This window comes from Leucoraja erinacea, chromosome 33 (assembly GCF_028641065.1).
Source record: "Leucoraja erinacea ecotype New England chromosome 33, Leri_hhj_1, whole genome shotgun sequence".
Lineage (NCBI taxonomy): Eukaryota > Metazoa > Chordata > Chondrichthyes > Rajiformes > Rajidae > Leucoraja > Leucoraja erinaceus.
This window is the reverse complement of record NC_073409.1, coordinates 8,016,793-8,030,448: the sequence shown is the minus strand read 5'-3', so window position 1 is coordinate 8,030,448 and position 13,656 is coordinate 8,016,793. Positions and strand designations below refer to the sequence as shown.

The 13,656-nt window shown below is 42.9% G+C and overlaps 1 protein-coding gene across 2 annotated transcripts; it reads left to right on the top strand.

Annotated features, from left to right (window-relative positions):
• Positions 1-839: 839 nt before the first annotated feature.
• On the top strand, positions 840-12,968 carry LOC129712617 (5-formyltetrahydrofolate cyclo-ligase-like). Of its 2 annotated transcripts, none has more exons than XM_055661168.1 (3): positions 840-996; positions 3,499-3,760; positions 12,059-12,968. In XM_055661168.1, exons 1-3 carry the CDS (start codon positions 865-867, stop codon positions 12,280-12,282), a joined length of 618 nt encoding a protein of 205 aa, XP_055517143.1. In that variant the 5' UTR covers positions 840-864; the 3' UTR covers positions 12,283-12,968. The 2 variants fall into 2 exon arrangements, with proteins under 2 accessions (XP_055517143.1, XP_055517144.1); XM_055661169.1 differs by lacking the exon at positions 840-996 and adding an exon at positions 1,204-1,225.
• Positions 12,969-13,656: the final 688 nt, after the last annotated feature.

Below are 13,656 nucleotides of genomic sequence, written 5' to 3'. Positions count from 1 at the left end.
TAAAGATACGCCCTTTTATTCTGAGGCTGTGCCCTCGGGTCCCACTGGAAACATCCTTTTCATGTCCACTCTATCTAGGTTGTTCATTATTCAGTTCATTGCACTCTGGCTTTTTGCCATGCCCTGCAAAAAAATAATTTACACCTTTCTTTGCAAAAGTTAACAATTATCTTTCTGCATCATGATTCCTGCACAAAACAGGGAGGAGAAGGAAAGAGGGAGGGGGGAGAGAGTGGGAGGGAGGGGGGAGAGAGTGGGAGGAGAAGGAAAGAGGGAGGAGGGGGAGAGAGAGTGGGAGGGAGTGAGGGGGGAGGGGGGAGGGGAGGGATAGAGAGAGTGAGGAGGGGGAGGGAGGGGGAGAGAGAGAGTGAGGAGGGGCGATAGAGAGGGAGGAGGGGAGAGAAGGAATACGAACTGTGCTGGGCCACGGGAGTGCGAGGCGCGTTCACGAGTTGGGGGCGGGGCTACGTCCCGCTGGGGGCGGGGCTACAACCCGCTGGTGGCGGGGCTACAACCCGCGGGGGGCGGGGTTACAACCCACTGGGGGCGGGGCTACAACCCGCTGGGGGCGGGGCTACAACCCGCTGGGGGCGGGGCTACAACCCGCTGGGGGCGGGGCTACAACCCGCTGGGGGCGGGGCTACAGCCCGCTGGGGGCGGGGCTACTACAACCCACTGAGGGCGGGGCTACAACCCGCTGGGGGCGGGGCTACGTCCCGCTGGGGGCGGGGCTACAACCCACTTGGGGCGGGGCTACAACCCACTGGGGGCGGGGCTACAACCCACTGGGGGCGGGCCCTGGGGGGGGGGGGGGGGGGGGGCTACAAACCGCTGGGGGCGGGGGGGCGCTTCGTGTGGCCACTGATGGACAGCCAGGGGACAAACATGGCCGCCTTGTGGGCCGCTAAGAAGGCCTTGCGTTTGGACCTGAAGCGGAGAGTCGCGGCGCTGAGCGACGCCGAGAAGAGGAGGCAGACGGCGGCCGTGAGCCGGCGGGTGAGGGGCGGCAGCGGCCCGTCTAACCCTCGCTGCGGGCGGGCGGGCGGGAGGTGGTGGGTGGGTGGGTGTGTTGATGGTTTAAAGGGTCGGTGAGGGCCGCTATCCTATCCGCCTTCTCCACCAGTGCTGCCTGGGCTTTGTTTGTGCACCGAGCTCCCTCTGTTCCTCAGTACTTTAACATTACAGACACAAAACTATCACAGTGGCTGCATACCTTAGACGGCAGGTGGGTGTCTTATTTACTGTGGGGCGGAGAAAGAAGGTTCAACGGTGATTATAGAGAGAAGTGCAGAAGAGGAAGGGGGTCAGATCGTGCAGGTCACCTGGGCAAAAACAGAAAGATAGAGACAAAATGCTGGGGTAACTCAGCGGGTCAGACAGCAACTATGGAGAGAAGGAATGGGTGAGGTTTTCAGTCGAGACCCTTCTTCAGTCAGTCAGGGGATTAGGAGACGAGAGATATAGAAGGGTAAGGTGTGAAAACGACAGATCAAAGTAGACATTGTCTGTTACACAAAAAATCTGGAGAAACTCAGCGGGTGCAGCAGCATCTATGGAGCAAAGGAAATAGGCAACGTTTCGGGCCGAAACCCTTCTTCAGACCCGCTGAGTTTCTTCAGCTTTTTTGTGTACCTTCGATTTTCCAGCATCTGCAGTTCCTTCTTAAAGACATTCGCTGTTGTTTGGTGTAAACCAGCATTTGCAGTTCCTTCCTACACTTTAACTTATTAGTTGTTCTGAAAAGCATCTCCATTTCTTTTCAGAATTAAATTCAATATCACTAGTATATAGTTCAAGATGATCATCCTTAATATCAACGCATAAGATTCATATCTTGACAAGAAATTGTAGACAATTGTGGGCGCAGCCCAGACCATTACACAAACCAACCTCCCTTCCATTGACTCCATTTACCCCTCACACTGCCTGGGCAAGGCCACCAGTATAATCAAGGACGTCTCACCCTGGTCACCTCCTCGTCTCCTCTCGCAAGAGGTATAGGCGTGAAAACGCACACCTCCAAATTCAGGGACATTTTCTTCCCAGCGTTATCAGGCAACTAAGCCACCGTACCAACAACCAGAGAGCATTCCTGAGCTACGATCTGCCTCATTGGGGCCATCGGACTATCTTTAATTGGACTTTACTGGGCTTTATCTTGCATTAAACGTTATTCCCTTTACCATGTCTCTGTACACTGGATGACTCGATTATAATCATGTATAATCTTTCCGCTGACTGGTTAGCATTCAACAAAAAGCTTCTCACTACCTCGGTACACATGACAATAAACTAAACTAAACTTATTGGACCAGGTATAGGTCGGCAAAAAGGTAGGTGTGGATGTGGTGTGCCAAAGGGCCAACGTCTTCTGCTTGGCTCAATGAAGTTCAGTATACTTCCTGTATTCTGTGCAATTACCTGAGCTGTCCTAAGTAAGAAAGATCAGTTTCCCCTAATCACTATCCGTGTAGCCTGCAACTAATTTTACTCCTTGTAGCGATTCTTTTGTGATACAAAATATGAATTTTCAGTAATATGAATACATCACAAAGATGCATCCTGGAGTAAGATTGTTTAAACTGATGCTGGTGTTCAAAGATTGGCATTGCAGTTAAAGTTAGAAATGGAAATTTTGGAGTAATTTTTTTATTGACCAATAAAGATGTATCTTTCATTGTGATCATCATGGACTGTTTGCCTATAAGTACAAAAAGAAAGGCACCAGCTCCTTTACTTGCTCCCTCGCCTCCACCCAGGGCACCCAGCAATCTTTCAAGGTGACACCTGTACATATACCTTCTCTGTCATCTCCATCATGGCACCCCAGCAGTCCTTCCAGGTGAGGCAAAGGTTCACATGCACTTCCTCTAACCTCATCTACTGCATCCGGTGTTCCCGATATGGCCTCCTGGACACTGGCTTGGCTGAGACCAAGTGTAGACTTGCCGACTGTTTTGTCGAGCACTTGCACTCTATCTGCCAAGGTCTACTGAATCTCCTGTTGGTTAACCTTTTTAATATCTCTTCCAATTCCCATAGCAACTTTTCTGTCCTGGACCTCCTCCAATCTCTCTCCCCCCCCCCCCCCTCACCTGGCACCTATTTCTGCCCCCCCCCCCCCCCATCAGCTTAGACCCACATTCCTTCTTTAGCATCACAATTCATAACTCTTCAATGCTTTTGTCTTAACATCTTCTGTCTTTTCATCTCTTCCCTTTGCCCAATCATCTGCAACTTTTTATCCAGCATCATTTCCACCAGCCACATGCTCGACCCGAAGTGCCCTCCATGGTTCTGCAGTTTTCTATGTAGTTATTCCATTCCCTTTTGAAAATTATTATTGAATTTCCATCCACCACCCTTTCATTCAGAACATTTTCAACCAGGACAACATGGTGATTTCTGCAATTATCAAATTAGTTGATTAATTTAAATTAAAACCTTTTATGTGCCTTTCTACATCATTCCAACTGATTTGCTCTTTTTTTCTTTCAGTTACTGGCTCATCCCAAGTACCAGAACTGCCAAAGAATTGCTGTCTTTCTGAGCATGTCTGATGAAATTCAGACAGAAGATATAATAAAGGATGTGTTCCAATGTGGAAAACAGTGTTTCATTCCACGGTACAAGCCTAGAAGCAACCACATGGATATGGTAAAGCTCAGCTCAGCTGAAGAAATCCACAACCTGCCCCTGACTTCCTGGAACATTCACCAGCCTGCAGAAGATGTGTTGCTGGAAGAGGCACTAACCACAGGTTGGTAATTAACTTGAGATTTATTGCTTTTGGACTTTAAACATCTTATTCTTAAGGATTTTACTTAGGCATGGGTCTCTTACACTTGGTTCTCCACATCACAAATACCTCGAACTCTGTATCACCACATATCTTTGCGTTGCTTCAGTCCAAGTTCAGCTGAAATCTTTACCCATGGATTTGTTCGCTTTAATTTTCGTAACTCCTATGCTGCCTTTGTTGGCCACCCATCTTCCAACCTTCATAAATCCTTGTGCTTGGCAAACTGTGTGTTGGCTACTAAAGCAACAACACCATGATTTTAAAATGTCAACTATGTTCAAATAACCCTTCCTGCAATTCCCCTGTTCCCAATCAAGCAACATCCATTCCTCCAACTCAATTTCTGCTGTTAAAATCTTTAGTCTTAAAATATGTGTCGGTGGAGGCGCTGCAAGCCGGTAGCCCTGCCAGCAGCTTGTTAGTTTTTTCTAGTTTTTTTTTGTGTGTGTCCTAATGTGTGTTTTTGGTGTCTTTCTGTGTGTCTCGTGTGGGGTGGTGTGGGAGGCTAAGGGGGAAACCGCTTTGGTCACCTCCTCCACGGAGAGGCGACTTTTTCCATGTCTCCCCTGAGGCCTAACAGCAAGGATCGGTGCAGCCTTTCCCGGAGACGTGCCCGGGGTTCAGCGGCGGGCGCAGCGCGGACTCTCGCAGCTGGAGGGGAGCGCTCTGTTTGCTGGCCCACAGCAGCCTGAAGCCGCAGTCTGCGGAGCTCCAGCTAGCGCAGCATCCGCAGCCTGGGATCCCTCGTTGGGGACCCGGGAGGAGAAGAGCTCCGACGGCCGGCCCGCGGCAAACTTCCACCGCGGGCGCGGCGGGCACTTGCCATCCGGAGTGGGTCCCTCGCCGGGGACCCCTGGAGAGGAGCTCCGACCGCCGGCCCTGCCGTCTGCGGTGCTTCCGGCTGCAGCACGGTGGGGACTTTAGATCTTCGACCGCCGGCCTGCGGCCTACACCAACCTGAAGCCGCGTACTCCGGTGGGGAGGCACCGATTCAGGACTTAACTGGACTTTATCTTGTCTACACATCTGGACGCCCGCAGCGGCGGCTGAGGAGAGTTGAGGTCCCGATCACGGGGGTAAATGGAGGAGGACTGGCCAAATTTTGTGCCTTCCACCACAGTGATGAATGCTGTGGTGGATGTTTGTGTTAAATTGTTATTGTGTTTTTGTGTGTTCTTTTTTCATTGTACTGCTGCTGGCAAATTCATGTGCGTGACGAATAAAACTGATTGATTGATTGATTGATTGATGTGAATTTTTCCCATAACTGGTTCACTTGCTTTAGCTACTGTGATGAAAACGTGGCTTCATAAAAACCAGCAAAGAAAGTATGTTTTCAAATGGTAATTTATGGTTTACAACTTTTTGTCTTTTTTTGAAGATGCTCTTGCTGGTATTGTGCAGTGTGTTTCTAGCCTTTTCATTAAATATTTAACTAGGTTCTATATTCACCAAAATAGACGTTGGTCAATATAACCTTTGGATGCTTCCAGAAACAAACTAACTAAAATCTGTATGTGTTTCCATCATCAATTTTACCTCATTGTTCCAATAACAAAGTATTATTGTATTTAAATCTACTAATTCTGACCATATTTACAATGCTCATTGATCATGCAAGTTCAGCTTGTAACTATTCCCCTTAACGGCCAACACTCTGATTCTGTTTTATTCTGTTTGCCTTGTTGACCAGTTTGAACTTGATGCAAAATTGCCTAACTCTCTGCTGTGAATGTTTGCTGAAGCTAAGAATGCACTTCAAACAATGACACAGCAAAACAGGTTACTGACTGCGATTGTGATTTTTAGCATTTAAAGCTGCTATAAGGCCGTGCATAGAGCAAACGCAAACTTAATTATATTATTTATCTGAAGGATAAAAGGTTTAAATGTGTACTTCTTTTCAAGCCTGAAGTGAAACAATGGCAAACTTTGTTTGTGAAATCCAAAAATGGTGATATTTAGTTTGTGTCCAAAGGAAGCTGTTCATCAGCTTGCGGAATATCTGCTGAAATAGGAAATATTTACGCTTGGTGTCAATTTAATGGTTCATTTATGCTTTGCCATAAAGGCCAATGTTCCATTTGTGTTTGTAATTATTTGCTGCACCCACATGTTAACATGTTAATACGATGACGGCCAGATCAGCCTTCTGCGGTATCTCCATCTGTTCAATATTCTGCTTTTCTATTCTTGCTGTGAAAGTGAATAACTTCGAAACCCTAACTGGTATTTATGACCTCAATCTATCCTAACCTTGATAACAATCAGTTCTTGTACTTTCCTGTGATGAGATGCTCAAACGTGTCTCTAGATTAGACAGCTAAAACCTTGTTTACCTGTGTTTCTAAATTAATCCCAACCATCTTAATTTTCTTATGTCACTAAATGACCTGCATATCAACATCCGCTTTCAACAATTTTGACCTCTTTAAATGTTTCATTTATCTGGTCTTGTGTGCTGAATTGGTACCCAGTGTGTCAATCTGCCTAATTGTCCTATTAGGATTCTTTCTTCAGTCTTTTCCAATCCACCTAATAATTTGTAGTGCTACCGATCTGGCTTTGTCAGAAAATTTCAGTATTGACCTCTTGCTTCCAACATCCAAATTTGGGTACTTTAAATCTCCAGCTACTATTGGCGTTGAAAATGCCCAATTTACCCAGCAGATGGCAGTGCACTACAAATCTTTGCGAGTTGTTCAAAGTGCTGACCTCCATCAAGTGGCTTGCCTTTGCCAATACCTTTACCTCGGCTTCTTTGTAGAAGTCCTGATGTCGAATGAGTGTAGACCTGCTCTTAAGCTGTTAATTCAAGTTCCATCTGTCGATTTTTGAACTGACCTTTCTTACGCTACGACATTGAGTTCTGTGAGACAGCATAGACTTTGTCGTGCTACATTGCTTTGAGCTTACTCTGAGCCATTAATGGTGGTGCTGGTTGAATCATTGTAACAATGTTCATATTATGTTCAGGAAGATATAAATATCTGAATATGATGCATTTTTGAGTTGCATTGGTATAAAAGGGGATTTGTTTATGTTATGTCTAAATCAAATTGAAGCTGCACATGAGTCAAATGTCAGGGGAATACGATGACTATAGTTACAACACTGGCATCTCCCCAACAGTGTGGAAAACTGCATAATACATAAATTGCTGGATTGTTCAAATTCTGCCTTGCATTTAAATATGATTAATCGGGCATCCTTCAGGCTTAAAAAGCTGCTTGAATCAACAATGAATTAAAGACCAGGCATTTCTTGAATGTTTATTGTGGAGACCACTTGAGAACTCCTATCTGAAAGCCAGTGAAATCAGCTGACTGGGCTAATGTTATTTGAGTTTTCACAATAAACAGCATGGTTGCTGTTCAACAGCATTCAGCGTGTGGGTTGCTGTGAGTGAAGGGGCTTTGGTGAGCATAGGGATGGGCCCTAATTTCTCTTCCGTCATCAATCTGCCATCTCAGAATTTAACCTGCTGCACTTTTGTTGTGCTCCCTCTTTCACATAAAGGAAGGACAAGCCTGTACAAAATATTCTCGGCACGTCCTCAGTTTTACCCTCTATAATCAGAACATGATGTCTTTACTCTTCTTTATTCTTCTACTCAGATCTTCCAATGAAGACAATGCACCATTTGACTTCCCAGTTGTTACTGAATCTGCTTAATCTTTTAGTGCTTTGTGTACAAGGACACTCTGGTCCCTCTGAACACCGACACCATTTCATTTCTCGTCATTCGCAAAAATACTCTGCATTTCTATTTTTTGTTTGTCCGAAAGCTCCAAATTCTATTGTTCCCCTGCATCTGGCTTTCCTTTTCTTCCTCACTTGTATTCTCTCTCTCTTTATTCCATCTCCCCACTTAACCTTCCCCACTACCTTCTACTTAGCCTCCCCATCTCCCCCTCTGAACAACTGCTCATTCACTGCTGGTGTACAGTTACTCCTTGGCATAATGCTCACTCCCCGCCCGGATAGATTTCTGATCCTGGCCTAATCTTTTCATTACCTTCCAATTGTTGTAAAGTGGAATGCTTTAATCAACCTTTAAAAGCCATTCATCATATTGGTGATGTTTTAATCAAAGTCATGTCATTGTTTGTTTTACTACCATCTGTGAGAATCAAAACACAAAATCCAATGCTGATGCTTTAGCCTTTATTGATAAATCTGCAAACAGCGGTAGCTACTGACTACATTCTATAAAATACAGCATGAGTGCATTATCTTTGCACCTTTGAAGTTGCATTTGCTTTGTTTTGCCGAGCAGGCCATGATTTAATGTGTAGGAAGGAACTGCAGATGCTGGTTCAAACTGAAGATAGCACGAAATGCTGGAGCAACAATAATTTTAGGAGAAAGGTAAATGAGAGATATAACGAGCTATATCTCATATTTCCCTTTCCCTGACTCTTAGTTTAAAGATGGGTCTCGACCTGAAACATCACCCTTCTCTCCAGCGATGCTGCCTGTCCCGCTGAGTTACTCCAGCATTTTGTATCTACCTTCAGGCCATGATTTAACTTCCATTCAGACACGGTCTTCAATGATCCGTGCCTTTGGCTCCTATGCACGGTACTTCTTACTTAACTTCTAACTCTTTGGCTCTTGTTCAACATTTATCTATGAACTGGATTAATTATTGGAGTACATTCTGCAACAGCCCAAACAATAAGCATTTTTTTAAAGCGAAAACACACTTGAAATCATCTGTGATTTCCAGGGACAATCCACTCTCCTTTTTGGTGTCTGGACATGTGTGATTGTTGGGACAAAATCTTTGTCTGTAAAATTGAACATGTTATTTTCTGACTACTGAAATGAGTATTCAGCAGGTTGTACTTGAAACTTCAGATTCTATCCCACCAAGCTCTTATGTTGCAACACTGAATATAAGAATGAACCCTGACATTTCACGCTGTCTTCTTAGGCTGAACCATATATGAGAAATCCCTGGAAGCTGATTGATCCATCCCGGCTCCAGAGTTCTCCACGTTCAAGCCGGACCCACACAGATTCGAACTTTTCGAGTTTCAATATGGCATTCTTGACAGCGAGCTGGCTGGTACCAGCAGACAGCACACTGTGGATGTTACTGATTTTTGTCTCATTCTTCATCAGGACCACGTCAGTATGAACCCCTCTCTTTGGCAGAGAAGAAAAACTGAAGAAGTATATACCAGGAACTTGGCATATGAATATCCCAGTGGTGGGGTTGTAATCTTTGGTTGTATTGAGATTAAGCTTATCAAAAATAATGGTCACGTTGGTCCCTATCACATGTTCATATGAGGTTCGCTCTGCATCAAAACTCACGTTGTTGCCTGTGAAAGTAAAATTGTAGATTGAACCTAATGGCAATATGACTACTTTTATTGTCTCTCCTTATTGATGATGTAAAGATTAAAGTGTAGAGCACAATCCACCTTGTATATAAGCAAACAAAATTCAAACAATTTGAGGCAATTGACTCTTGGATTGGAAATGGAAAAGTGCAAATCACATTCTAGAGCATTTAATTATAGGGAGTTGTGGGTTATTCAAAGGGAAGGCAGTTGAATACTGAGAGAAAAATAAAAATAGGCAGCTTTTATAGAGTCAATGGCCCGGGCAGCGTTTAATTCACATGTTTAATTGATAATGTTTTATGTGTTGTTCCTAACTGTCACTGTATGTCATGTTGTCACTTGCGGGGGGAGCACCAAGGCAAATTCCTTGTATGTGAATACTTGGCCAATAAACTTATTCATTAATTTATCATCTGGAGTTGGGCCAACGGCCACCAGTTAGAAAGTGGAATGGAATGGATTTCCTCCCATTCCTACCTGGAATTAGTTATTATTATTTTTGACACGAGATGAATATTTTTTATTAACTCATGAATCAACTCATGGTTGAATTACGTGGCCATCATGGCAAGCAACAATTCGTTATACCCACAACTTTTTTTTGCGAAAGAACTCACCTCCACACGTATTATCATTTCCCATTTTGGGATTTGGCATTTGAGCCTGGTGCAGTGGTTTCACATCCATTTCTTCATCAGGTGTTTTCTGAACCATTCAAATAATTGGAAGAAAACTCATCAATTGTTCGGGCCATTCATTCATAAAGCAGCAATCAATCAAACAATTAATTAATTAATTGATTGATTAATCCCCAATAGCTAATAGTGTGTGTTTTTTTTTGTGCCAAAAGTCATTTTGGAAGATCTTAACACTTTAAACCGTACAATGCAAAATTACTTTTGAAAGTTTAACACAAGATATATTTGGCTTCTGTGATGGTTTATGTAAAACGTATATTGCAGAGGAAATTATGTGAACTGGAAGAGACACGACCATGAAGATATTCAAATAATAGAATGATAACTTAAATGGAAGATGTTGGGGATCACAGTCAATGAACAAGGATAGGATTGGTGGGGGGGTTAGAGGGTGAAATAAGATGTATAGATAAAAAGAGAGTGAGAGAGGAAGAAAGAGTTGCAGTAATGCACAAAAGGAGAATGTAGATGGAGAGAAGGAGCATAGGAACAGATGCAAGGCAAGAGAAAGGATGGGAAGAAACAGTAAAAGATCATGAAGCAAACTAATCAGATACAGAATGGTGATATCAGAGCAAAGATAAATAATTGGACAATCAAAGAATAACAGGAACAGAGAGATGAAGGGAAAGAGTGCAAAATGAACTGGAATATTGTGACCGTAAGGGGAGAAGACAGAGAAAGAAATAACTGGTGTCATTCAAATGGAGTATTAGAAAATACATATAATTAATTTTCTATCCTTACCAGAAAATATTCCAGATCATCGTCCAAAGTGCTCGATTGATAGATACAGTAAAAGAGGATCAAATACAGCAGGTTTTTCTGAAATAAAATAAAACATCCTTTCACTTGAGCAAAAATAACCACATTTGTTAAACATTGCCAATGCAACTTCACGTACCATTTTGATCAGAGCAGCTTTCTGCTCTCCAACTTCTTTTTCAGCCAATGTGTTTGGTCTTCAGGTCGTGTGGATTATAACTCCTTCTGTTTCACACATTTGAAGCATCACCAAATGAGATTTGATGATAATATTGTGCTTCCTCCAAATGTGTCGTAAATCCAGCTTCCAAAGTAGCAAACCCAGAGTCAGTACCATTCTTGCTGATGAATCATCCCTAAATGTTTATGAACAGGTTTCTGAGTTTGCCAACTCGAGGCACTGCCCTGAACAAAACGAGGGCCATTACGGGCATCTGTGAAGAATGGTGTTGTTGTCACTTCACACATGCACAAACAAAACAATCCTCGCATCTTAATCCCGAGTCCCAGCTTCCAGTTCTTGGAATAATTTTTGTTGGTACCTCTGTAGTCTTTGCTTTTCTGACCACATCTGACTTGTTTCTTCTGTTATATCACAAACAGAGCCAGGCGTAAACCATTTGGGCTTTCAATCCTGCTCTACATTCAAAATAATGATTGATCTTTCTCCTGCATTATGCCAATATCCCTTAATATCCAGAAATCTATCTCTGAACGCAAGTAAGCAACTGTTAAGAAAATAATGAAACAATGAAGTACATTAAAGTAGATTAAAATGTTATTTCCACAATTTTGTTAATAGTAAACTTGATGTTCCCTTGATCTTTATTCTTATAATAATGTGTTTCATGAAGTATGACGTACTGTTAAACATCTTGAGATCATGAAAAATTCCAAGATATTTTTCTTGAATACTTTTTTAGCTTCATGTTTTCTAGAACCAATAATAATCTCACATCTTGCTTGCCTTAGAAAAGCTTGTATTGGCCTGAAAATCTGTTTTTATTGCAGCTTTACAGTATCTGCAGTTTCTTACTTTAAGAATAGAAGACAAGGTCCCATTAAATGCTTCCAGGTCATCATCATGGTGAAAGGAATTTATTTGAGGGCAACTGTAAAAACTTTTGTTATTCTTAACTTTAAACAACTTCTGAAATATTTCACAACAGCTTTATTAAACAAGACTTAATATTTATATTACTGTCTTAAACCTCCTATTCTTTTGGATTCAGTAAAAGTCACACAGATGTAGTACAAAAGTATTTGATATCAACCCATGCAACAAATGAAAAAAGAAAGACAGGGGTTTGTTTGTTCAAGTTCCTCAGCTGGACACTCTCTTCTGACATGTAGTTCGGTGTTTTTTTTTTAACCTTCATATGGTTATGTACTTGATATTCTTTCTCTTTCAACAATATTCTTGCTCTTTCAAACAGGAGGCCTTGATCTGATCCTGATGCCTGGACTGGGGTTCGACAAACATGGCAACAGATTGGGAAGAGGGAAGGGTTACTATGACACTTACCTGGAGCGTTGTCTTAAGCATCCAAAGGGCAAACCCTACACAATTGCCGTGGCCTTCAAGGAGCAGATATGTGATCTGGTGCCTGTGACTGAAAGCGATAAGCCAATTGATGAAGTATTGTATGAGACATCGTAGATGAGCTCATTGGATCCTGGTGAATTGGACAGAAAGATCATTCTAAATAAAGGACAGCAATTATCCATGAACGCTGAAAAGAATAATCATTTATGAAGAGGAAAATCATTTAATTTGACTTTCTGCTAATCAGTGGTGAAGAACATTGATGACAACAATTACTCCACTCCATCACAAGGAGACTGTGCAAACTCCACATAGACAATTCTGGAGGTCACGATCAAAGCCAGGTCATTGGATCCGTGAGGATGCACTACTCAGGCAGTGGATGGGTATGAAGATATTGACAATATCCTTGGTCTCTGCTGCTGCCAGGACTTGACTAAGTTAACCATAGTGACATGCAAATGTTCTGTAGGAGATTAATTGGGACAATGTTAACCAGTGGGCTCACTTGTTTCTGCTTGTTTCTGCAAAATGGGAACTAAATCACCTTCACTGACAACGACAGCAAATATAATTGGATTGATTTCCCCTTTGATTTCTTGGACAGCATTTTCCTGTAAACTCTACATTTTCAAAGACTGCATAAATGGGATCAATCAATAATACAAATTGACCTGCCTAATTCCTGAGAGGAGGACTACCAATGGTTATCAGTCAATGTCAAACTAATAAACCGACACACAATGTGTGAACTTGTTGGGGCCGGCTATCATCCAATCATTAAGAAATATTTGATAAAAGCCTCTTTGGAAAATGTCTATTTTTTTTCCAGGCTCAGTTATACAGCTCTCACAAGGCAGCTGTGAGTGCCTGATCCAGTGAGGCTTCAGTGAGTGTGTGTAACCACTTGAACGCATGTGCCACCAGATTCCAGCACAGTCCATCACGGCACATATCTCTGCATCATTATTTACAAGGTGTTTGTCTGGTTTGCAGTCATCCAATCCATTTAATGCATTTAGCACCAGATTGACAGGGTTTGTAAGGCTTCCCATTCTTTGCTGGCAAATTGTATCTTCGTTCCAGACTCCCTGGCACCCGTCGCAGCCTGTCCCAGCCATGCAGAGAGCAATTCCCATTCCAATTTGACCACATTTCTCAGCAACCCTGAAACTTAACCCCATGTTGGAGTCCTAGCTGGTCCAATTTAGCCAGGATTGACATCCCTTCCTTTTATCATTTTGTTAACCCATCATAAATGATAACCGAAGTGGCTCAGTAATCAGCTAACCAGATATACATACAATGTTCATGACAATATACATACAGATATACATAAGTGTACTTTACATTTCCCATCCATCAATAACACAAGATGATGTTGTTTCTTGTTGTAAAGCGTCCTGAATTTTCATGGGCATGACTTCACAAGTCCTGTCTGAGGAGTCTTCACCTCCCGAGTTTTCGTGGACGTGAATTCCCTCCATC

What these genes read in the sequence shown, in the direction of transcription:
- LOC129712617 (XM_055661168.1), top strand. Translation starts at nt 865, where the DNA reads ATGGACAGCCAGGGGACAAACATGGCCGCCTTGTGGGCCGCTAAGAAG. An exon ending in CGGCGGCCGTGAGCCGGCGG is followed by an intron (nt 997 to 3,498) that starts GTGAGGGGCGGC and finishes TTTTTCTTTCAG; the next exon opens with TTACTGGCTCATCCCAAGTA. An exon ending in GGAAGAGGCACTAACCACAG is followed by an intron (nt 3,761 to 12,058) that starts GTTGGTAATTAA and finishes TCTTTCAAACAG; the next exon opens with GAGGCCTTGATCTGATCCTG.